The sequence below is a fragment of the Haemorhous mexicanus genome, chromosome 7 (assembly GCF_027477595.1).
Source record: "Haemorhous mexicanus isolate bHaeMex1 chromosome 7, bHaeMex1.pri, whole genome shotgun sequence".
NCBI classification, from domain to species: Eukaryota; Metazoa; Chordata; class Aves; order Passeriformes; family Fringillidae; genus Haemorhous; species Haemorhous mexicanus.
This window is the reverse complement of record NC_082347.1, coordinates 20,177,223-20,203,959: the sequence shown is the minus strand read 5'-3', so window position 1 is coordinate 20,203,959 and position 26,737 is coordinate 20,177,223. Positions and strand designations below refer to the sequence as shown.

Here is a 26,737-nt window from a genome sequence, read left to right as displayed (position 1 = left end):
CCAGCCAATAAATGTACAAATCATCCTGCAGATCCAGCTGTTACCGGGGCTGCAAGCATTCCTGTTGTTTGTTTTTGGAGGGGGCCTGTGTGGTTGTGTCAAAACCCAGACTATGTACAAATTCCCCAGTGGTCACTGTGAAGAACACCACAATATTTTAAAGGTACAGGATTCAAATTTACATCAGTTTCTTCCAGGACTCATATCCTGGAAGAAACTGAAGTGGAAAAGATACTGTTTTGTAGAAGTGGAAAAGATACTGTTTTGTAGAGAGCTTCTCTGATCAGTATTCTTGATGTGTATCCTAGTGGTAGGAAGTAGCAATAATCGTAATAATTTTAAAACTACCACATACTGCGAAGCTAAATGTTAAAGAGGTTAAAGCTAAGCATGTTCTGGGGCTAGTACCAGCTACTATTTGCAGTAGTAAAGCATGTTATGCATGTTAGGCGTGTCATACACCGACTGACCCCTTCCATTCTGAAAGGGATTTCCAGGCATATCTTGGGTATTTTTAGCAAAAGTGGATGAAAAATATAATTTAAAACAAGAATAGATTTTCCTATTGTGTATAGAGACAGTTTTGATTTCCTAGTAGCAAGCAAAGGGCATGAGGGTAATAACTGACGTGAAGAAAGGATGTGAATTAGAAGGGGCAATAATCCTTGGAGCTTCCCCTGCTGCTGGAAAGCAGTGGGTTTCCTTCCAGAGCAAAGTTTTCGGTGAGATTGGACACATCAAAGCAGGTTACAAACACCAGACTGCTGATTTCTCTAAAAAACACCCTGCAGATGTTTGAGCACACATTAACAGAACTATTTATTGAAAGTCCAGCTACAACAAATTGTATCAAATGGCTGCAAAGAGTTTCTTTAATTGGTGCCCTGATCTTCCCTGCAAATTCTTTGGGCATAGTCCAAGTATGAGAAATACCTGCAAAACCTAGTAATACATCCTTGCAGAAACTGATCCAACACTGCCAGGAAAGAGGAATTCTAAAACAACTGGTAAATGTAAAAGGGATTTCTTTGTCATACTTGCCATCCATACAAATGACTGGGTTATCCAGCTACCCAAACTTCCCTCTGTGTCCCGATGCCCTCAGTAAAACTCTCCAGCTCAATTATCACATGTAACAGTCTACTCAGCTAATCATCTCTTGTTTTTCTCCTTACAGGTTTTCATGTCATTGCTTGAGTTTTTAAACAATTTGATAATTTTCATAACCTGCTTGGACTTGATTCTCTAACCTACTGTATTTCAAGAAGCAGTTCATTAACATGGGTGACTGCATGGTAGCCTCACCTGAAAACTTTCCAGGTTTCCTAAATTTCACTGTCTTGCACATGTTTATTATAACTTCATAGCAACTATGTCCATATAGAGAATGATGAAAGGGTGGTTTTTTTTTCATTATCTGACTAGAATATTGCTGAAGTAATGAAGCTTGTGTATTATGAAAAGACAGAGCAGGGATGTCCAGTCATGTGCAGTGGGGGGATAGGAAATTAATTTTACAGCACCCTTCAGAAAGTCTGTCAGAAGGAAAAGTTATCTTTGAAACCTTCTCTTCTAGTGGGAAAATAATATATATGTGCAAATCATGGGTTTTCCTGGCTTCTGGTTGTAACCAGAGTTTTCTTGGAAGTAAAGGAGCAGTCCTGCTTCCATTAATTCCAAACATTAAACAACTGTGATACTGACTTTTAAAAAAGCTTTGCATTCAAGCTATTCACCTGGAGTGAAGGGCTACCTAATTCAGTCTGCACACATGGATTATGCATCCTACATGTAAAGTCTTTGATCCATGATAAAACCAACATTTGTTGATCTGTTTTGCACTGTATCTTGCAAAAAATGCTTTTCCATATATGTGTTTTATTGTATCTGATGTCTAAATAAAGACTTTACTGGACAATACTGGAATGAATAAACTGAAAAATAAATATGTTTAAAGCTTCTCAAGAGTCAGTGGTTTCAAATGCAATAACATATTTTACAAGTTGTTACTGTGGTTTGATTTCCAAGTCGCTCAGAAGAGCCTAAGAAGACAAGTATGTTGGAAAAAGGAGTTTCTTCTTCCAAGCAGGAAAAGAAAGTGGAAATTGAATAAAGTTGTAAAAAAAATTAAGAAGTGCTTTGGAGTGTTCATCTCTCTCCAGCATCTCCATTGGGATACTTTGAACTCACTCTCCCTCTGACTGTAAGATTTTTTTTTTGACAGAAAATGTCTGGTTACTGGACACTTGTGTCTCATTGGTGAAAAGAAATTGGAAAGTAAAACCTGGCAAACTAGACCCAGAGGTAGGTGAAAATTTTAGCATAATGAATGTTTTGAAAAAAGTATATTAATAAATCTGTGGTTTAAGACCTGGAGCATGGGGGAGTGCTTTTTGAAAAGGTCAGTCAAGTACATACAGCCAGGAATCAAGCTTAGGGTCTTTGAGTGCCCTTACTTAGAAATAGGTCTGAATGTCTTCTGTCTTTGAAGTAAGAGAAAATTTACAGTCTTTTTTAAAATAGATTTTTTTCCCTGGAGGCATCAGGTGGCAAAGGGCAGACTTGTGGTAAGTAAGAGAGGACTGAAAACAGACTTTTTTTTTTTTTTTGAGCTGTTTTTTCTTTGTTTTAGATTGTTGGGGTTTTTTTGTGGCGGGGGGGGGGAGGTTTTGGGAGATTAATGATGTCAACCCTAATGACAAGGTTATTTTTTAGCAGCATGCCAGCCACATGCACACAATCTTACAGATTCCAAAAGGAGACTGTTTTCTCTTAAGCCTAAAACCATACAGTTGCATGTAGGATGATACCTAATTCCCTGCAATGGAGACATAGTCCAAAACTTCCAGATAATTTTTAAATGTACTCATCATGAGAAAGTAGAAAATCTTGGGCTGTTTAGCAAAATTATCAATCCATCTTAACTTGAGCTATCAGAGCTAAAGGTGATATGAAATGGTCTGGTTAACCGTGTAAAGTAGGTAAACTAAACTAGATTTTTTATCTGTATTTGACTACACAGCTGGTGTTAGGGTGCCATTTGTTGCTAGTGCAGAATTACTCATTTATAGTACCCACAGCATCCTCCATTGCAGCTGATAATAAAATTATTAGCAAGGAGTATGATTCTGGAGTGTAAGCAAGAGAGAAAGTCTGTTAGTCCTCATTCAAAGTATTAATAGTATTAGTTTCATGAATGCAGTAATATTTATGACTTGGTGATACAAGTTCCAAACTTTTCTAGAAAAGAAAAAAGAAAACACAGAAATGTCTCCTTCTTTTAGAACACAAATACATAAATTTTAATCTGAGAAAAATACAAAATGAAACCATGTACAAGTTATGTACAAACCCTTTTTACAGGACAATATATTTTTCACTGGATATTACATATGACAAAGTCAGGTAGATCATTTCTGAGCACCAGCATTTGTTCTCTCTCACCAACCCATGATGTTAAAAGTAAAGTGATGAAGTCGTACTCCTTTTTCTTGATGAACTATTAAGTTAAGATGCCAGCTGGTTCTCAGTGTACCCCTCACCATCTCCTCTTCCAAACTATAACTAATGTAGACATGTGAAACAATCAGAAGATACTGTATATATGTATTTGCAGGTGTGTGTTTTTTTCTGAAGGAAGAAAGTGGTTTCATCAGTTTTGAGCTCTACAGAAATGTGAAACTTAGAGTAATATATTTTTTCCTTTTTTTTTTCCTTTTTTTTAAATTTTTTTTTCTTGCCAGAAGTTAGAGTATTTGCACTGGCTAAGCATGTGTGTGCCAAGCTATGGGACCATGGCTGAAGCAGAATTTTTGTAACTGCTTGAGATAACTTCTGCTGACATTCCTATTTGGTTCATACTAGTTATCATCCAGTCAACAAAATGCTCATATGCCACACTGTTTTGTTTCTGAAAAATCTATGGGTTTCATTGCATTTATTCAACTGCCTATATGCTGTGTTCTGGGTTGTTTGCTTTTTTTACTTCATAGAGATCTCCTCTAAAATGCATTGACTGAAGCAGCAAGAAACCTTGTCTCAACATCATAAAGGTTCTAATTAGATGCAGCGTTACTGTTTAGCTTCCTAAGTTAGATATTGCTCTAAATTAGAACCAAAGTAATAAAAGAAATGCCTTCTATTTTATATTTTCTTCATTTCCCTACCCCTTCTCCTTTTGGCAGTCACCAGTAGCACACCACTGAGCAGAGCAGATACCTCAGAGCAGCAGTGCTCGCTGTTGGCTCCAGACTGCTGCTCAGAGGCTGCACAGCCTCAGCCTGGCTGCATGCTCTGGAGCAGAGAGAACCTGTGCAGAATAGATGCATTACTGACAGAAATATAGCTCTGAGAAATGCTGGCACAGCCTTATCAATACTAAAGGCCCACATACCATCCTGGGCAGTGACTACAGCAGAAGAGCTACTACATTCCTTGCGTTATTTCAGATGGGGCTGTAACCCACACCTTCTACTATTGCTCAGCAAGAAAATACTATAAATGGAATATTGGAGACCTGGTGTGCATATATAATAACTTAAAAAAAAAAAAAAAACTATTTCCCTTAAGTTTTGATTATTCAAGAACCTTTAGAATTAAAAAAAAAAAAAAAATTAAAAAGGTGCTTGTTTATACGTTGGGGATTTTGGTGGTTCAGATGACACAGAAAGGAATAAAACAGAAGTCCTATAAAGAGTTCTCCTTATCTCCGAATTTTTTATGGGTTTGCCATTGACTTTGGCAGATATTCCCAGGCTAATCCACTGAAACACTGGGGATGGATTTGTGTTTTCACTTTGTCCTGTTCATCGCCTTTCACATACTTGGTTATTTTGCTTAATCACATTCAAAACTAGAAATGAAAGGTGAGACACACATTTCTTTTGGTGCTGAAGAAATTCACAATGATAACAGCTGTAAAAACAAAACACACACACACACACACTGACCTCAATATGTGTTCATTTCAAATACATGGGGATCCAGGAGCCCTTAGGAATCCACTTCTTAAAGCCATTTAAGCACCTGCTCTGTTTCAGTTTGTGCCCATGTGAGTCAGCTAGTGCAGGGCAGTTGTTAACATTTTTATGGATTGGCTGGTGAGTGGCCAAGCAGTAAAAACACACATTATTAGCCATTTGTAAATTATTGCTTTTTTGGTCACGTATGTTTATTCACCAGTTATGCAACCAATTATTGCAGTAGTTGTTAGCTGTAATTTAGACACATGCCCCCAGAAAAACCTGAATGAGAACACACTATTTTACTTTCTCCTTCTGCTACATGAAGAGTTCAAGAAATGCAAAATAGTACTTTGCAGGCCAAAAATAGCCAACATTATCCAACACCATCCAACAATCTATAATAAAAGGCTAAACGCTTTTGCAGTGTCACCTGTACCTTGCCTTGCAAACTACATTTGCCCTTTCCTGCCTTTGGCTGAGGCCATTTAGTTCTTGTTACATCCAGTTGACCATGCCTGGCCCAGATCAAGGGGTTTGTACTTTCTGTCCCATGTATTCCCTACTGCTGGGCCATTGATGCTGATTTAAAAGACAAGGTGTTTAAATGTCAGTGACAGTTTTAGAATGCTTTTAAAATGTACAAGGAAGTGTTTTTTATCTTTTTTTTTCCCTATTAACAAATACATCATATTATTTTAGAAGGAACTACACAATCACATCGAGGTGTTAAAATTTGCACTTAGACTATGAATATCTTCTTTACTTTTACCCTAACTTTTGCTGCGCTTGGCACGTGCCACCAAATCTATCAGAGGACAGTTTTATCCTTTCATCTTAGTGCTCATGGGCTTCAGGGGGAAAATTAAAACAATAGCCACGGAACAGAGAGAGCCAGCAGACATTCTGGCAGTGTGGGAGCAGACAAGTGCAGGGGTGAGAGGAGGGGCAGGAGCACAGCCCAGCTGCAGCACTGAGAGAAGGCTCTGCAGCATAATGTCAGGGCATCTCTCAAAAAACTAACCAGGATGGCTGGGTTTCGGTCAAACCAGGTGGAAATAGCAGGAAAAAAATCTTCCATGTGCTACCCTGCAAGTATATTTTCTTCTTTTCTGTGCCTTTCTTCACCTCAGCTCATGGAAAATAAAAATGATGACACCTTCTTGTGATGACTCTATCAAATGCATGCACACCCCTGTACATATGTGTGTGTCTGTACCCACACACACATCTGTGTGTATGTGAGTGTGTGTGTACCCACATATATATATATATATATAAAATATATATATATGTGTGTGTGTGTGTATGTGTGTGTGTATGTGTGTGTGTATGTGTGTGTGTGTGTTTGCATGTGTGGACATGCATATATGCAAACACACACACACAGACACACTATTTACCCAACACATGAATTACCAAAAAAGCATTCTATATTCTGTATCAGTAGTGCATTCAATTAATGCAAAAAACCCACCCCCAAAAAACAAAACAAAACAAAAAAAGCCCCAAAAAGCCTGGAAATCCTCCCCACCTCACTTTTTTTTTTTTTTTTTTTAATCTTTTCTTTCTGAGACAGGGGTAAAAGTTATTGATAAAGACCAAGAACTTATTTCTATATCAGTCATCATGTGGTCTGTCAGCTGTCACTTATGTCCCTCTTCCAGCCTTTTCCCAGCTTTGATGTAACTTCATATATTCATTAATTGGTGCTGTAATTGTAATTTTTAATGGCTGAATATCAAAGATTCCAACTGGTTTTCTATCTGATCCTCCATCTAATTTCCAGACATCAGTCCTGCATCTCTTATTATCAAAAAGAGGAGTAAGAAAATATCACCAATTTTAGCTTTTCTGTAAATGGGAAATGTAGACCCATAACTCCACCTGTTTCTCTCTGTCTTGTGTTATTCTATCAACCATTGCATATGGAGCTCTCTGTGCCAGAAGAGCTCGTGAGTGTGTTCAGGTCTTGTCCTTTATTCACCAACAGCAGCGTGGGGTTTTGGGGTGTGACTGTTAAACTGGACAGAGACACACACAAACCTTAGCAATGTAGGGGTGCTCCATTTGATTCATTAGTATGTTTTACCCAGTGAATGCTCACTTCTGAAGGAAGGACACTCAGAAGTGGCACTGTATGTGGTAAGGTGTAAGATATAATGTTCTATGACCCTATAGTAAACACCAGTCTTCTCAGGAAAAAGAAATTAAAATTCCTATGTATTTGGTGAGCTTGAACACAAATTTCTACAATTCTCCTGTACTCAGGCCCAGCTTTTCTCATTCTGGTTGTAACATGAATGCAGTTCATAAATGAAAAAGGAGCACTGACTTCAAAGAAAAGGCTTAACATGACCCAATGCAGAGACTGGATGTAAATTATAACGTGTCACTAGCTGAAGCAGCATATGTTGGAAGAACTCACTGGAATTATCTTCTCTTTTGGGGACTGTGAAATGCATTAAACATGCATCTAAGTAATAATGAAAAACTGCTTGTATTGTTTTGTTACTCTGTAGGAGAGTGAAATATTTTAAACAATCCAATTTTACAGATACTGTATTAACAATTCTCATTATTGTCTTTAAATAGCTATTCTACAAAATGTAACAACAAAATAGTCACAGTCCAAGAAGTCACTCCAGAATAAAGCCTATTAGGTGTTAGTATGGTTATACTTGTACTGCAGCCAGTGGACAAACATTAAAGCTGAGATAGTTTGGCTTAAATGTTGGATTACATAGTGGACATCATTGTTTTCACAATAAATTCATCATCTGCTTTGTATTTCTTTGATTCACTGATATTTCTCTAATGATAAAAATACCACGGTATGTTTAATTGTGGTGTTTAACAATTCTGCAAAATTACAAAGCCTAAAGTTTACTTGCACAATGAAAGTCTGCTTTTCCTGATGAATCTGGTTTTGTGGTTTTGGTTTTTGTTTCCCTACTATCACAGCCTTTCCTTTTTTATTTTTTTGTTTCCACACAATTGTGTCAGATGTTGCTTATTTGAGATAGAGAGAGTAACTAAATCATTTAGAACATAAATGTTTGGGTGGGTGGATACTGCAGCACAGATATGAAACATCACATTTTGTCTGATGGCTATAAAGCTTGTTGGCAACTTTGTGTAACTGCTGACACAAAAGGCACCCTTCAAAGGCCTTTTGCATGTTATCATAATAAATACATTCATCACTTTTATTATCTTTATTTGGTTATTACTGTATTTTTGTGTGTGGTGTCCCAGCAAAGTAAAAATAAACAAAAGAAAAAAAAAAACAACAACCAGAAAAACAACTGCTAAAATAGGATGTTGCTTATTGTAGGAATTAACTGAGGACAGCATGCTGTGAGACTGTAGAGCTGAGATTAAACCAGTTTTTATCCTGATCTGAATTAATCACAAGGAGATTCAGTGTGTACTTTACCAGGGTATGAGCTTTTACTAAAGTGCAAGGATCTGGAGCTAAATCTCTGTACATATCAGGAAGAATTTGTACCATCTCAGACCAATGAAAGGCCATCAGCACTTCTGAAGTAAGGAAGTAACAGAATGTGGTAGATCAGATGGTTTATAACTGGTGCTTCCATGCACTGTTTATGCACTCTGGATTAAATCCCTGTAATAATGGCAAAAGAAGAAGAACTGCCAAGCTTGCCTTCCTGAAATTAGCAACTGCTGATGGCTAATGGGAAGTGAAGTGCAACTGCCAGATTTGCCACTTCTAGCAAGTGCCCTGTAAGCCCATGGCCCTTGCTGGGTGCTGACATTCCCTGTGCCTGTGTCACAGCTGCTCCCGGGGGTGCCACCGTGAGAAGGGGCAGGGCACAGCGGGGGGGTTACTGCACCTTCACACAACTGGCAGTCAAGATGATCCATATGTTACCAAAACAAAGAATATTTCTGAAGAATGTTACATGTACAAAAATATGACTTTCAACTCTGAAAATAAATAAGTTTCAATTTATTAAGAGCTGGTGTCAATGCTGAACAAAATACACATCTTCCAATAAAGAAACATTTTGGTGAAGTGTAGGTTTTTTTTTTCTTGGGTGGGGTTTTTTTTTTAATTTACTAAAATACAAGTTGGACCTTTTTTTTCCTTTTTGTAAATATATCATTTGTCTCCCTTAATTACATATCCTTATAACTGTGACCATCATTCTCCTTTAAGCCAAAGACTAAGGGTTTGCTGTTTTTTTTTTAATTCTTAGGAGTCTGGCCACATATGCCATTTTTTTAAGGGAAAATACTTAACAATGAAAAAAAAATATATTTTTTCTAATAAATAAAAATAATTTAAAATGCTAGAGGCTATACATGACTAGTTTTGATTATGTTCATTTATAAATGAAATAGTTTCCAAAATACGTGGAAGCAATATTAAAGGCAGACAAACAAAGATCTGTCTACTTTATTTTCCCATTAAGCGTGCCCTTCTCAACTTCTCCATCAGTGGTTCAGCAAGTAAGAGGAATAAATGTCACATCACCATTCATGAAGTTTGTCAGGCTTTATAAAAATAGTTCTGGCTTCGAAGGAGTCAACATTCATCTTCGACTTCTCGTATGGGTGGTATCAAGCTGCTTGTCGATTTATATTGATTGATCTGATTGGCCATGTGAGTGCTCATGGGCTTGATTTGAATGTTTCTGGGATAGGCATTATCCGGCTCATCTGTAAACCATTTCTTTTCTGCTAAGGAGCAAAACAGGTAGAGACAGAATAAGGAGGGAAAAATGAAAGTGTTAATTAGTGAAGCACACATACACAGAAACATCAAAAAAAAAAAAAAAGGGAGCAGTCAGTATAGTTTATAGAAAACAGATCAATAGAAGGTGACTTTGACCAATTACTAGCAGTACAGCAGTACAGTGCATTAGATTAATACCTCTGAAAATACTGTTATGAAAGGAGGATGACGCTTGCAGATTTGAAAATAGAAGCTAAAGAAAACTGCCAATATGCTAGTTTGCTTGTTGGATGTAAGAGAGCTCTTTTCTTGTGCCCATGCTCAGGTGATTCATTTATTGAAAAAAAAAAATGATACAAACCAAAGTCTAAACTAAGATGCCAAGGAGAGCAGCTGGGATAAGGGTAATACAGAAAAGACATGTGAGTCTATACACAGAGAAGCACCTGAAGAGTCAGAGACTTCTCTGAACCATTTCAGCCTTGGGGGGGTGGCTACTGCTAGCCGAGAAAATCATGCAGGAGGACATAAAGAACTTTCTGCAGCTGGTGTTAGACTAACCAGGACTTGTATTCCTGCTGCCAGACAGCAGCCTTGCTGCACAGGGTGAGCATTATATCCCTACTCTGAAACACACGTGCTGGGGCACTGCTGAACTCCAGGGTTTAAAATGGGGTGGGGCACACACCAGACACTGCAGGTGACTGTGGTAGGTGCTCCAGATAATCCTGTATGGATCAGTTGTGATAGGTGACAGCAAGGCAAAGGAAGTAAGGACTTAAAGGAAAATTAGAGAGGAAGCTCTTTCTTTCTGTCCTTGAGCAGTGCCTGCTTCCATGAACACAGGAGGAATTTTTATGGTGTGGCCTTAAGGTGGGCTGGGAGCACTGTGGGAGGATGCTGAGAGGCTGCAGCATTGCAGCCCTTTCCCAGCTATTCATCATTGTAACCACTGTGTTGCACTGCTCCATTGAAGTTATGGACAAAAGCTTCTTAAAATTCACAAAAAAAAAAAAAAAAAAAAATTAAACCCTTATGAGAGCAACTTCTGCTGTAATTTCTCAATGACAAGCATGCAACCTTACAAGATAACTTTATTCCAAGACTTGGGAACTCCTGATCTAGAGAGTTGCTAATGGCCATTGGGTGCACTTGTGCCTTGACAAGCGTTTGTGAACAGAGTTCTGTCTCCATCCTTGTCCTCCTTCCCCACATTCCAGAGGTGGGTGGGCAGAGCACTGGACAATTACGGTTCTGGGCATTTCATTTTCATGGAAGGTTCAAAGTGTGGCACCAGAGCTGCTGCTCTTACATGTATGCACTACTTCTCACTCCAATGGGGAATCCAAAACCCTGCAGAAGCTTTAGGGCCTCACTTACATAATATGAACTGCTACTTCTCTAGCCACTGAAATGCTGCAGTACCTGGACTCAGCACAGGAGTGGAAAGAACGCTCATTTTTTAATAAATAAATTATTTAAAATTAGCAAAGCAAAATTCACCTTAGAAACCCAAGGACTGAGCACAAAAACTCAGGAGGTAAAGGAGAGAAAATAAATTGAAAGGCTGAGAAGAATAGAGGAAAAATACCTGGACATAACTGCACAAAAATAAACAAAGACCTTTGGAGTTAGAGTCTCTCAAGAAGTAGCTTAATCTCCGGAATTACTGGACTTCTCAGTCACTTTCATGAATAACAAATTAAACCACTTCAGTTTTATATGGATTTTTAGAATTTACAAGCCAAACCCCCACTACCCATTAAAACCTTTGCTACCCATTCATACACATTTTAAAAAAATTAAATCAAACCCAGCAATTCTATTACTTATTAATGGCTTATTACTGAAGGGAAATGGAACTACTGTATTGTTTTTCTTGTAATTTTCTAAAATGCTTTTCACTTGTGTTTAAAAATATCCTACTCATTTGTGACCAGACTAAATAATTCCCTGCCCCCTTAAAGGTGCCTGAGTCTGAACAATGTTCAATCTCCCATCTCCCTCTCTCTCACCTATTATAATTAAGTTCCCTTTGATTTGAACAGATTGGACGATAGGAATTCATAATGTTACATCCTGCACACTGAAGCTAACTGATTAAGTGCTTTAAATTATTCTTCCTGACAGAATGATAAAGTTACAATCTGTTCAGAGATGATCTACAGCTTGCCAGACTCCTACCGTTTCTTTCTACATTCATTTATCTTTTTGTCAAGCAGTTAAAAAAAAAAAAAAGCCTCAATTCCATAGATCTTTTAAAGTAATCAGAACATCTGAATTATTAATGAGACTTTAAGGGAATGATTCCTGATGGGGGCCGGTTTAAGAAAGGTTGTAGGAAAAAGAAGTCTGGGAATGTGTACACATCAAAATAATTTCAGCTCCATTTAAAAAACCATTTAGTTCAAGTGTGACACATGAACCATTATGCATTTGTGGAAACCAATTTTATGTGATCTACGATTAAACTAACCTTTCAGAGAGGTGTAAAGTGTGATGGTTATCATGTTTTAAAAGCCTTGTGAGATCACATAAACAATTTCAAACTAACAGTTTTCTAATGGTTTGTGTTTAAAATGATTTTGAGGCAAGTTAAGCACTGTGAACTTTCATTGCTACCTTGTTTTTTTAAACACACGGTGCAAAAACTTTCCTTACAAACAGAACTTGGTGCAAGTTAATTCAATGTTGTAGCAAGTAAGGGGAGGCTTGTGTGAGTGCTAAGAATCAGAACTGTGTTGCGTTTCTCAGCAGCCAGTGTAAAGCACTTCAAAATACCCTGCTTTCCCTAAAATTTTCCTAATAAGCTATTTATTTACGTGTTAAATTTACAATAGAACTCCTATATAGGGAGCTGTTCTTTAAAAATACATACAAAACATTAATAATAAATGCAGAAGCTAGTAGATTCTAATGTCTTTTGCTGTTTAGATTTCTTTTTGCCAGTGCAGAAACCTCGACTCAAGTATTATAATTCTCTGGCATGCAATACTTAGATCCAACTTTATACCTTTCCTGTTCCTCTCTGCTGTCAAAATTATATTTGACCACATAATGATGAATCTCCTGTGCAAATTCATTGACCTCTCTACTTGCCTTTGAAATGTGTGCTTAACACTCCTGATCTCTACTCTTGGACGCTGATATTCTGCTCCCAGTCACTCAATGTCCTTCTTGAAGCCCCTACACACTTTTCAGTCTTTTATGCTATGCTTACAGCCTGATTTTGGTATGTCTTCCAGAGTCTTAGCACAGATTTTTATTTTTAATATTTACTTTTTCCTTCACATCTGTTAAAAGTCTCTATATATTGCTATATTCACCAAGTACTTTTAAGTTCTCTGCCACCTTGAGTCTGTTTCTCTCCCTTTTGGAATATGCATATTGATCCTTACCAGAAATGTTTCTACATTATAGTGACAACAGGCATAGTTTTGTACCTTATTTTTTTAGGAGCTGCTAAAAAAGTTCCTGATCTTCCTACACTATTTGACAGGCTTCTTTTTGACAGCATCACCTGAGAGATGTTGGAACAGCTTAGTAACTGAATGTATCAGATGGCAGAAAACACTTACTCCCCTCTCAAACATCTATGTTTGTAATGGCCTATCAGCATCAGTGCATCCATGAGGGTTCAAAAGGCTTAATGCTCATATTAAAAATAAATAAAAAATAATGTTTTTGTGTAACACTCTTTCCTACAGCATAAAAAAAAGTATATAAATAATCAAAGTAAAAAGATCAAAATACAGTTTTCTTCAACTCGTATAAGTTTGCAGCAATTCTCTCAAACAGATTCATTGTACTGGTGCTTTAAAATTTCTATTATTAATTTTGGACTGAGTAGCAACTTAGAGCAAATGTCACTGTGAGACACCCTAAGCAGAGGCCAAGAAAATACAACCCAAACGTAACACAAAGGTTTTACTATATTTGTATTCTCACCATAATCCCAGGTTACCTTTCAATTGTTTAAAACATGCATGTTTTGTCTTCTGTGACACTTGCAGTTTCTAATTAGTTTGCATGTATGTGTTTGTGTGTCTCCTCCCTGCATGCAACCATCTTGATAATAACTAAGCTGAAAATTCTTCCATGTAATTTGTTCCTGCATGAGAAAGAAAAGTATTGGAAGTTTCTCCACCCTCCTGCTCAGCAATTCTTTGTTTGGCAGATGTATATTTTACATGTAGCAGGCAGTAAGAAATTTGCAGGGAAAGAGAGAATAAACTATTTTTTCTATGAAGAACTTTACTTTGCTCCAGAACAACTAAAGTTTTGTGACAATGTTCTGGAGTTGTTGTTGATTTTTTATTTTTTAAACTACCAAAATTCTTAGTATTGACAATGGGAATTTTCACTGGAAAATGCCTGACTCTGTTTAGGTCATTAGGAACCCACGCCAAGAACCTGCTTTGCTAGACATGGTTTTGTGTCAACACTTAAGCTCACTAAGAATTTGGTTTCCAATGCTGAAACCATGCTGGGACTGATATAAATGGCAGGACCTTCATTTAAAAACATAAAATATCACTTCCTGACATTTGTGATACTTCACTTTCAAAAACTAACCATTCTCCTATGGTTGTCTGACTTGGGATAGAACAGGAGATTTCCTCTTACTTTTCAATATAAACACCAACATAAATAACCAACTTATAATGACCAACTTCCATTAGTATATCCATATCAGGAAACCTTCATCACTATAATAAAGTATTTGATCAATCTGACTATAGTCAGTAGTGGAAATTGTACGCAATACAACTAAAAGTCAAAAGTTTTAGAATTCTAACTTCAGGATAGAGGACAGAGGCAGAGTAGACTTCAATGTAATTTGAAGAATTTAGATTTGCACCCACATTAGATACTCCTCTTCTGCTGTTCACAAAGTAGGCAAGTTACTTCTCTAACGTACGCTGTTTATATTATTCTATTTGAGCTGCTCTGTTATAAAATACTATTTTTTTGGATAAAAATCATTATGCTGCATGTGACAAGTGACCTCATATTAACACCCTTCTTTTCTCTGCTAAATGGAAAACAGATAAAACATTAATGGAAAAGCATTTTGGTGTCAAAGCCATTAACATTCTTCCAAAATGTGTAACTGCTCTCAACTATCTTCAATCAATTCTGCCGACATAAAAAGATGCTCATGTACATACATGGCGAATAAGAGAGTAGGGAGGGGAAGGTAGGAAAGAAACTGGAATGAGGAATGGGAAATAATTGTCTGCACCACGATAGGCATCTTCATTGAGCAGGAACCTGGGTGTTTACAAAAGGACACGTGCAATTAGAAAGGCAAGCAGATGAGAGGATAAAAAAAACAAAACAGGGTTGAGAAACAGCAGCAGCAGCAGCAGCAGCAGCAGCCAGTTTTACTTCTGGTTTGGTGGGGAAAAAAAGGCAAAAGAAAACCGACAAAACAATCAACCAAACAAACAAACCAATAACTGAATAAGGTTTGTAACTATTTTTTTTTAATTTCACAAGTTTTCACAAGGACAAAGTTATAGAGGGAAACCCACAGCAGTTGCTAGGTCATGCAGAACCATTAATTTTCATACCTTGGCCCATTCTATTCATCCTTGTTGCACTTTAGAAAAAGAAGTAAGCTATGTAAGTTTTACAATGCTTTTAAACTGTCATATTTCTGGTTGAGCACTTTAACTGGCACATCCTTGTAGCAATAAATATTCTGAGGGCAAAACATGATAACTTTCTTTGCAAAAAGGAACACGTGAATTTTTCTTCATGATGAAGAGCAACTGTAATAGTCTCATTTGTAGGGGAGCAACCATAATTTGCAATGTATTTCACTGATTGGACTTACAGCTGCGTTTGAATGCACACTCACACATATAGACTGTATTCCAATCATTATGCTCAGCACTGCACAGTGGTATTCTCTGTAGCCCACTTACATGGTTCCAGGTTTTGTCAGTAAAAGTGCTTGGCTTTATTGTCAATTCACACAGCAAGCAAATCTTCAAAATTATCATGCTTGGGGAAGGGGAAGGTAGAAGACAAAACTAACCATAAAAGCACCTTGATTGGGTTGGTAGTTACAATGCTAATCATTCCAAATATAAATATTTTTCTGTCTGCATGCTTTCTTGCTGGATAGCCAGGGAAGAGGGTATGTGTTTCTGCCCTCCCTACCCTCGGAAACCCTCCATAAACCTAGAGCTAGCTGTATATTTCAAAATATACATTGGCTTCTGAAGTTTAAACCAAGGAAAAAGAAAAGTAAAAGCAAGCCTGAACTATCATTTCTATGGCTGTCTAGGGCAGGGTCCTTTCCACTACTTTATTTAGTTCCCTGCCACAACTTTTTTTTGGCTACATGTGTCATTGGTGACAATTTGCAAGAACTAAATTCTGGCAAGTGCATGGAACACGACACCTCAGCACTGTGAATATTTTCAACCCAGCCCTCTTGTTCTCGTCATTAACAGTCTGGGGCACAGCACCTTTTCTCCCCAAATGGGAGAGATTTAAAGGCACTCAGTTGTCTCCCCTGCATTCCTGCATACTGGCATGCACCTGTTGAAAAAAACAGGTAGAACATGCAGCAAGATTTCTGGAGGTTCTTCACATATTAGGACTCTTGTTGGAAGATTTATATGAACACTAACTTGGAAAAGTTAAACTACCATCTGGGGAAAGGAACAAAGTCCCTTGAGATCTGATATGTAAGCATAGAAAAATGCTTGCTCTTTTCTGAACATTATTTATTCTGTACATAAGGTGACTAATTCACCTTTTAAAGACGTAAAAATCCCAAGAAGGCAGTTTTTAATGACTTACATCCAATATTTATGATACATATGGCTTTTTATCCCAAATGTCAAAAGTGAAAGAATATATAGCGATTCATGTGGCAATATAAATAGACAGAATAATAATTTAATATGCAATTAGAGCCTTTCTAAACTTAAACCATTGGAGTTGTAAAACTTCATGCCCCGACAATTTCAGTGTTAAAGGGAAAATACACGGTCTCCAAAAGACTAGTATTTTAGAGAAAGTTTTTAAACAAGCAGAAAAGTCCCTGATATTGCTTTGGTATAAAGCAGATGTCTAGCAATAATCTATACAAGGAGTGTAAGCCCTATATAATATAAGCTTTGAGAGTGAAAAAATCAGCAGGGATTTTTTTTTTCATGATTTTAGTTGCTTTTTTTTTTCAATAGGAGAGTTTTATAAGCTTCAAATAAATGTATGAGCTCCTGTAAATATGAGTATTAAAAAAACCTACTGCAACATACATCAACACTTCTGCACTAAATGACTTTCTTTGTGTAACTCTGACATCAAGAGCAAGTGTTCGTGTTAAATATACTCTATTTTCGGATATGTAGAGTAACTGCAGTGAGTTATTTATGTTTTCAGTGTGCCTATGGGTTTGGAATTCTTTTTTTATTCTCCCCTAGCATCATAAATAACTTTTGGTCCGTCTGCTTTGTTGCTGTTGTGCTTAAGGGTTTTATGGTGGTGAAATAAAAATGACAATCACATGCACACTGTCATACATATGCAAAATATGTGTACAAAAAAGGGAGAACTCCATGGGAAAACAGGGAACATTACTGCTGGAAACATTAACCGGGGAGAATGGGTGGTGAATGCAAGTTTCACACACAGTGGGAGCAGATACACATATCAAAGTCTATCCTCCTGCACATACTTCTGTTTGTCCCGAGAATCTCTGCTCTTGGTGCGGTTCTGTCGGTTGGCTGTTGATGGGATGGAGTGAACTGATGAGCTCTTCTTGCTGGAAGAGTAGGAGGAATGGGAGGAATGAGAAAGGCTGGCTCGGGACTGGCCAGCGTTGTGGTCAAATTGCATCAAACAGAAGATCAAGTCCGTCGGCACAAGCTCGAATTCATATGGTGGGTTTGTGATAACGTAACTGGAAAGAAAGGAAGACAGAAACAAAGAAAGAGAAAACAGGTTTAGATTTACACTTTAAAATTTCTTCTAGAGTTGTTAGCTCAGGAACACTTGGCCCAATTTTTGCACTTCTGTTTGTACCTAATTTTAGCTCACACAATTCCCGCTATGGTTTAGGACCTTTGTGAGTCAGCTGTCAATTTTTTTATGTTTTCTGTCAGACAGACAAAATGCCTGAGAATGATGTTCTTCAAGTGAATCACAAAATGATTTTTCAGAGAAACCACCATACAAATCATGCTCCTTTCTCTGGCTGCACTATAATGCAATGACTCTAGCAAATATATATTGACAAAAAGCAGTAACATACCCACCACAAACAGTATTTAAAAGAATAGCTGAAAAGCAGAGAGAGGAGGATTTCACATGCAGCTTATTTAAATACACATCACATTTAAATACATATTTACATAGTTATTAAATATTTAAATACAGTCAGTAGAACAAGGGATCTAATTATTGGTTTGGATTGTGACTGTGGTTAAAACAAGTTAAGGAAAATACATCAATAACTTTATAGCGAGGTTAATTTTGTTCATTCACTCCACATGTACATTCATGGCCTCAAAAAGCATTTATAAAAAGAAATCTGCACATCCAAGAATCCAACATTGCTTAGTATAAATCCCAGGCCTGGAATAAAAACTTGCTCAAATTCAAGAATCCCCACCTTCACCTAATGGCCTTTCAGGGTATGAAGGACTCAGAGAGCAGCTGCTAAATTTTCTTGTGCATGTGAAAAACAGACTCGAGCGAGGCGATCGGCATTTTCTGTCCAAGCAAGAAATGTGTAAAAACTGAACATGAAGCTCATGACTTCGTTTCAAATTAATTCAATGCTCATAAGAAATCTGCTTAGCTGCTTCAGGGACAGAAGTTCCTTATTAAGCCAACAAATAATCCAAAGTATGGTAACTACAGTGTAAATCTAAACTGCAACTCAATTTCTCTACCTAATTTATTCAGATTCTTACAGAGGAAGCCACTTTGGTGGGCTGCAGTGCTGTTTATTGCCATGTTCACCCAATAATGATGCTTTCTGTAGAGCATGAAACAGTAACAGATGGTAGATTTGTGATACTTCTGGTATGGGTCTGTGTGTGTATTTCTAGGAAGCAGTTAATTAAGACACATTTCAAGCAAGCTGCTAAATGGCCTTCAGTTTGCAAAGATGGAAATGTGTCTGCTCTATTTAAAGCACTGAGGTCAGGCTTGGTGCTACTGAAGTGAAAATGTAGTCTACCAAGAGAAGGGTTTCCATTTACTGGAAGAAATTATGCTTAGACACAGATGGTACTGATGGGAGGCCCACAGGAGTATTATTTGAGTATTCAGAAGAAAGACTAGCTACTGTAATTTAAATTATTATCCCACAACTTAGAGTTGATTGATACAAGGGAACTGAAGTTCTTTTCTTGCAGGCAAACAGTGGATCATCATAGAGCAAACAAGCTAAAGATACACTCTGAAAATTTAATTAAAAATTTTTGAATAAAATCAGCTGACAACTTACGCTGTGATATCCAGCCTATGATTTAAAGTCAGATAGAATCATGGTGAAATCCTCAAAGAGGATTGTGGAAAATGGAGCAAGTTCTTTTTTATATTTATTAGAGGCACTGGGCTTTCCCTCACTGAGAAGACTGAAGAGCAGTGAAGCAGAGATGTTCTAAAAGACCAGACTCACCGTTTAGTGCATTGGCTGGGAGTGCTTAGATGTGCATCCCTTAATCGATAAATTCCAAAGCAAAGCATATTGTATGTTTTCAGTGCTTTACAAAACAGATCTCCATAACAACCTCCATCCTAGAGGAAAGAGAGGAGATTAAAAAAAAAAAAAGAGAACAGCACATTTTTTCCCTTTCTTTGCTCTGTTAACACAATGTCAGGGAACAGGTCATGCTGTATGAACTTATAAAAAAGGGACAATGTACAGACAGTCTGTTGTTTGTCTCAAATGAGAGCCTTTTACCCAAGGAAATGAATCATCTAAATGTTTTATTTGAAATAAGTAACTATGTAAGGTGATGATGGGTTTTTTGGAGAGCCCTGGTCCATAAAATAATGGTAAATTAGAAAGAGTGAGTGATTTGCTTTAAACTGGAAATCTAAATTTTTGTACCAGACAATGCATATTCTACAAATTACATTAACTGTGGTATTAAAATTGTTAGTGTCTTTGACCCTTCCTTGGCAGCATTCATACTGTGATCCAGACAAAAAAAAAAAATTCATGAGGAGCACAACAGAAATTAGGGTTCAAGGGGTTTAAAAGGATAATAAAATATCTGCAGCTGTAATATTATGACTAAATGTATGATTAGCGAAAAATAAGTTTAGATTTGCTCATTTGTGTATCCAAAATAGTGATTCTTAAATAATCATGAGTTTTAATGCATTCTGCCTTCACAGATGTAGTGCAATTGAGGCTCTGGTGAAACAGCATTCAAAAGACTGGTGTTGCTTATTTTATTTGTGGAAATGTTAAGCTGCATGCCAAAGAGTTTTGATGTGTTGCTAGTCTCAGCTACAACCAGACTGCTACATCAACTGAAAGGCTGTAAGCTTCTATCCCTGCATTCTTGCCCTAATCCTTAAACTGGGATTCCCTGTCATTTCTGTGAAGGTCATTCCATTCGTTTTGGACAGAGCTGGTGAACACAGGGTTAATTTAAGAAACACCATCAAAATCCTACATCATCATCATCATCAAATGAGAGTGGGTGCTTCGGGATTACCTCAAGATTTCAAAATTTGGCCCAGAAAACATTTCCAGATTTTTTTTTTTAATATAATGCACTATTTTTAAAAGATCATTTATTTATTTGGTTTGGGATTTTAATTTTTTTTTCTTGTTGTTTGACTTCACCCTTAGAACAGTGCAGTTAAATTATCAGAAAATTAGGATTTCATAAGAATTTTAGTTCATCCAAAACCAGCAGAAACCAAACCTTACAAACCTTTGTTTCAAGCTAATAAGCAGATTTCAAGAACTGGAAGCTCGGTGAAAACACTGAATAAGCTTATCAACACCCAAAAAAGGTATATCTATACATATGGAATAAATTTTAAATTCATTATTGCTATAATGGTTATATCATCCATATCAAATGGTTATATCATCCATATCAGCTCATCCATCTCTTTAGCAGACAATGAAGAAGAGCCACAGGATTTTCTGTATGAAACATGCAGGCAAGGATCCTGGGCAGTCATACAGCTTCTTAAAAAGGTAAAGAGCAAACCTAGCACTCTGTGCTATAAATTTTTAAACAATCCAAAAGCTCTATTAAATTCAATAATAGAAATTATATGCTTATTGAGGTGGATTTTTCACTCAGTCTGAGAGAAAGCTAATAGAGCACAGACCAGCCTTGGTCCTGCATTTCCCTCATGATCTTACCCCTAGGTCTGCAAATGGCCCATCATACAAAGCCAACTGAGCAACTCGACACCTGTCCCTGTTTGCAAGTGTCTGGGGCGTGCTGTAACCTCCTCTCAATGCATTTTCCTCAGCAATCAGTGCTTCCAGCTCTGGTGTGGCTCCTCCTGTTACCAATGTCCGTATCAGTGTGAGGATATTGTCATTGAAGTATGTCTGCAGAGATAAAAGAAAGCTCTTTAAGCAAACACCATTAAAGTCACAACTGAAGACATCCAAATTACAACTTTTCTGGGTTTCTGCTGTTTAAAGTTCTTGGCTGTCTCTTCAAATAATTTTATATAGAAAGTGAAAAGACAGCAGCCTCCAATTACTCTATTTTCTTCTTTCCCATTAGGCTCCTATACTAGATCCTTTCTTTTAAACACCAATTCAGGCTGATTTTTATTAAAGTACAAAAATTTGAATGATTTATGTTTCCTATAATTGGTGTTAGTAGTGATGCAATGACTGCTTTCCTTCTCATCGCCCTCATGTCTAATAATGGGCTTTAGGACATGTAATTGTAAAATTCAGACCACATTTAAAGCTTACACAGGCTAGATTGCCTTTTTACTCTTGTCACCAATTCGTTGGGGAGCTGCCTTTGTGCTGCAAATGTCATTACTTATTACTGTGGCTGGACTCTAGCAGTCTAACCGATGTATTGTACTAAACATCTTATTACGAGACTTGACAGTGTTCAGACATAAGCATGTATCAATTAAACATCTTGAGTTCATTCCAGATAAATGTATGATGAGTTTGGGATCCTGGTGGTCCTTTTAAAAAACTCTAGGGTATAGGGTAAGTGTGGTTTATTAGGGAAGATTTACTCCACACTGACATTTTGCCAGCATCTGTAGCATTGCTGGTCTGTCAGGCAAACAATGGGTATTTAAAATATTAATTTAAATCCAGATGAATGACTTTCAAGTTCACTTAAAAGTATACTGGTATAGTTCAGACATACTCAGTTAAACATCTGCAATGTATTGTGCTGGGCAAAAAAAGATGTTGAACAAAAAAAGGGAAAGACTGTCACTTATAATGTCACCAACGTCTGAGTTTTCAGAAGCTTTGGAAGTGCAAGGAACATAAAAGGAAAAAATGAGCTCACTGTGGAGTACACAGGATTGACATGACTGGATTTCTGGATTTTGTTGAATTTAGGACTTAGAACAAATGTCTGTAATCCAACCAAGTAAAAATGAATAGTGAATTCTCCAACAGTGCTCGTTGTCTAAAGATAAGACTTCTAAAATAATACTTTTCAATGAAATTCATTGCTCTAGCTATATAATGTAACAGTATTTAATACATGGGTAAACTGAGGTAGAGGTTGAAATATTTTTTCCTGAGATCAAAAAGCAGAACTGGCTTCCTATCCATGTTGCTTTGATATTCTTTCTTTGTATAATGAAACTTCAGTTTCATTGTTTGCTGGAGATGACAGATAAAACAGGAGAAAATGAGTTCTACGCAGCAATGTTTTTCAATTTACATTGAAGTTTCCTAACTTCAAGCTTCTCTGCTTATTCACATAGGCATATATGCCATTCACCTGTTGACTAAATTAAAATGAGAGGAACATATTCTTACTGTTATACATGCCCTAAAGCAAATACTTGCACCTCATCAACTCCAATAATTTAAGATAACCTGGGTAAGGCACTGCATATTTTAGCTACAAAGCATATTGTAAGGAGTAGTCTGACATAGGCAGATGTTCATGAAGATTCAGCTAGTCTAAAACAACGGCTAATCTCAAATCAGCTCTTACACATGGGGATGCACTGGGTAACAATTCAAGTGTAATACTCAAACCTCTCTTAACTTAGAGAAAAATCAATGTGACCCCTTGCAGGAATGTAAGTCTGGAGCGATTACATGATGTTTAATAGGAATTGCTATGGTGAGAGAGAGAAGACATTCAGGCATGATTGTTTATTTTGCAATTACTTCTTCCTTGATGTCCCTGAGATGAAATCAGAGTCACCCTCTTTGGCAACTCTTCCCACCGTGCTATACCTCTAAGGCAAAGCTAAGACCCTTATTAGCAAAGGAAGCAGCATTTATTCTAGAACAATGGCTTAATTTGGGTTTCACACCATGACTGATGTGGATGGCACCATTCAATCAGACGGATAAGTGCAGCCAAAAGATATTTCTTGGGTTTGGTGGTTTTTTTTTTTTTTTTTTTTTTTTTTTGCAATCATTGGGAGAAAAGATCCCAAGTTTCAGGACAAACTACTGCAGCATTGCATCTGATCAGAAAATATCCAACCACAAGCAAGAAAAGATGGGTGAATAGGAAGCTGTAACTTCTCACCTTCTGCTAAACAGGGTTGCTTCCTTCTGTACTAAAGTATTTAGCACTCCTCAAGAAAGAGCTGTCTGCCCATGCTTTTGATAGTCACAAAAATCAGACTCCTCATTACATCTTGCCAGATTGGAACTAGGGGAACACTGATAAGCTGAACTAGCTGATATCCATTTCCTTTGGAATAATAATACACTGAAATTAATTTGAGAGTGATCTTCTACTTGCTCTGTGGGAGGGTACATGGCCTGAATATGCCAGTACTTATAAGAAACTGATCTACAGAATGTCTTTGGAAAGGTGCTGTTGTACTTAAAGTAACAAGGCACTTTCCAGTGATGGAAAAGAATCCCTTTTGTTGAGTGTAAAATCAAAACTGAAGAAATACTTGTTCGCTATTGTCATTAACCAAACCCCACACTGGACACGTGTGTGACACCACTTTAATCAGCATCTGGAATGAGAGTATGAAATAGGTGTATTCTAAGCACAGAAAAAAAGAAATGCATCATACACACTGAAACTGGGTAAATAGCAAGGAAATTGTGACACAGATATCTGAGCTAGCAGTGCCACCTAGCCCTTGCTTCGGAATTGTAGTGCAGCTCTTTCAAATGTTTCAAGGATGCTTTCCCATTTGTTCAATCATTTTTTAAAGTATAATTACCAGAGTGCTTATGTTTTGCAGTTAATGCTGTCATGTCTTTTAAACTAATTGGTCTTCTACAGAAAATTTAACTGAAAATTAGCACATCTTTTAATAATATTGCTTTAACTTTAATAGCACTTTGCCTTTCATTTATAATTACACTAAAATTGTCATTTTTCAAGTTATATCTGCCTTTTTGGTGTTTGCTAGTGGGTTTTAAAATGAATTTCTTTTAAGAAGACTCCTCCTCCTCCACCACATGTGGTTTTTAACCTCACTTTCAAACAAATATTTTAAGTTGCTTTTCTTATTGAGTTGGAGGAATAATATATATGCAAACCTGAGGAATGACTGAGCTAACATCAGTAATTCATACCAATAAAAAAGGGTATTTGAGACAGAATAAACAGCAGAAAATAAATATCAGCAGTTCACCATTTGAAAATCCATTAATCCTTATACTATTGTCCAAATTTTAAAGACGTTTGGGACACTAAGTTACAAGATGCTGCTTACTAATTCTCTGAGCAGAATTGCATGAAAAATCGTCTTGTGTTCACATCAAAGGTTAGAACAGTTTCTTTCTGTACAAATATGACTGTGAGGATCCCTTGGGGAGAATTCTTGAGTACAGGACATAATGAAAAGTTTTTTTTAACTATTTTAATGATTTTCTTCCATTCTCTACTTCTGTTTATATGAAGAAAAAGTAGGATTTGGTAATACAGAAAACAATCAGGACCTGAAGTTCCGGCACAAGAAAATGAATTCCAGGGTAGTGAATGTTAAGTGGTATCATCTGGTGCTGGAGATCCTTGTCTCCAGCACAACCTTGGGTCTGTTGCAGTGGTAGGTGTGGGAGGGACACCAGCCTGCCAGAACTGCTGCAGTTCTTCAGTGCCAAGAGGAGGAACAGGGAAGCTTTGGCTCTCTGGCCGACTGCTCAAACCTTTGAAGGTTTGTGTGTTGAAAAGGTTTGAAGGTTCTCTGTGTTGAAAATGGGTTTCCTTGCTTATACAGGATTTTATAGAATAACTATCTCAACAAGACCCAGAAAGAAGTACTTCTGCTCAAATACTTGCTCCTTTGACTATCCTATATCATGTAACTTTTCTATAGCTGAAGATAACACTTTTAAAAACCAGTTACATAATCTAAAAGATGCTTCTAATCCCACACTTTTTAGTTACATTTCACTTGGTATTGAAGGCATGCTCTCCTGTCCAGAAGTGGTGTTGCCTTGAGACTGACAGACAACATGTATTATTTCCCTGGGTTTGCATATGCTACAACAAAATAAACATTAATATATCATTTAGGTACCTGATGGCAGTAGATGTCTCTTCAAAGACATAGCAATGATTAGCTGGAGCATTTAAACAATAGCCCCTGCCACAGTTAAAACAGGAACCAAGCCCAGAGCCTTCCCACAGAGCACAGTAAAGCTCTTGAACCAAACTTGGAGAGATCACTGCTACCAACTCAACAAAACCACAATGCAGGTTTTGAGCTGGGTGTTGTCCTCTGAGCAATGGTGTTTGAGCTACTGCCCTGTGAATCCTGGAAATACTTGTGGAAAATACTGCCTTTGCTGCAAAGCCAAACTGTGTGTAGATGACCAGTACATGGCACTTTGAAAACTAAACTACATTAAGCCTTTTACCTTTGAAATAAGGAAATAAAAGAAAATTTCAAACTTAAAATGTCCAGTACTGTCATCTTATAGGAAATAATGCTAAACTAGCAGAACTTAAAGATCTCCAGCACTCAGACTTGAATTAGAAAGTTACCACATTTTCTAATCTGTGATTCATGAGCTGGGTTTAATGCACTACTTCAATATTATAAAATGATAAAAAATAAAATCATAATTTAATACTGATTAATACTGTAGAAATATTATTATTATTGTCCAATAATGGAATACTTAAGCAAATAAATTCAGATATATTTTGTAGCTTTTTTCCCTATATATACATCTATATGCATGCTTCAAATGACCCATAGGTCAGAAATAATACTGTATGCATGGCTATTATTTGACTTTCTAATCTTTCTTACATTTGTTTTACTACAAAACCCCACTACTGTGGGAAGAGATTCATTCTTAAAAGAGCAGTTCATGAACATTTGCATTGTACACTACAGAAGGAATTTTCATTACACAGATATCAACAGAGATCAAAAACTGGAATTTTCCTATCAAAAATAAGCAGTAAAACCCACTGAATCACTAACTAGATAGAATAATGAACTATATACTTGTCTCCAAGTGAGCTGGCAAAAGACAGCCGAGTGCACATTATATACTTCTTACAGAATTCCTGTGCAATTAACAGGATGAAAGCATGACTACAGTTCTCACAATTTAGCTAGGATCTGGGGTTCAGATTCCCATACTGGAAAGTATGAAGTCAGACACATTAAATAGAAGCTGCTTGCTAAAATCAAGTGTACTTTAGGAAAAAAAAGAAAATAAAGGCAAGAAATAATAGAGTGAAAACAGATTAGTTTGTGTGAGAAACACTTTTTTCCTTGGAGAAGAGGTAAAAGGATAACACATCTTCCCCACGAGAATATGGATAGTAAAGGGAGAACATCTCACACATTTTACACTTTCTGAGTGGTCAGGAAGAATTGTACTTTTCCAACTCGTTGCTGGGCCTTTGAGGAATAAAGAGAAAATAACACTGCCACTGATGAGAAAACTGGT

The 26,737-nt window shown here is 37.0% G+C and overlaps 1 protein-coding gene across 16 annotated transcripts in view; it reads right to left on the bottom strand.

The window, feature by feature from the left end:
• Nucleotides 1–8,914: 8,914 nt before the first annotated feature.
• Nucleotides 8,915–26,737, bottom strand: part of KCNMA1 (potassium calcium-activated channel subfamily M alpha 1) — a 420,823-nt gene continuing 403,000 nt past the window's right edge. For 9 of the 16 annotated variants that reach the window (XM_059851299.1, XM_059851302.1, XM_059851301.1 and 6 more), the window contains 3 exons: nt 21,035–21,229; nt 19,319–19,437; nt 15,134–17,590 (listed from right to left, as the gene is read on the bottom strand). In XM_059851299.1, the coding sequence (XP_059707282.1) occupies nt 17,341–17,590; nt 19,319–19,437; nt 21,035–21,229 (564 nt within the window). In that variant the 3' untranslated portion in view covers nt 15,134–17,340. Of the gene's footprint in view, nt 9,672–15,133; nt 17,591–19,318; nt 19,438–21,034; nt 21,230–26,737 lie in introns of those variants that run through there. The other 7 variants (XM_059851297.1, XM_059851304.1, XM_059851309.1 and 4 more) reach the window with 2 other exon arrangements.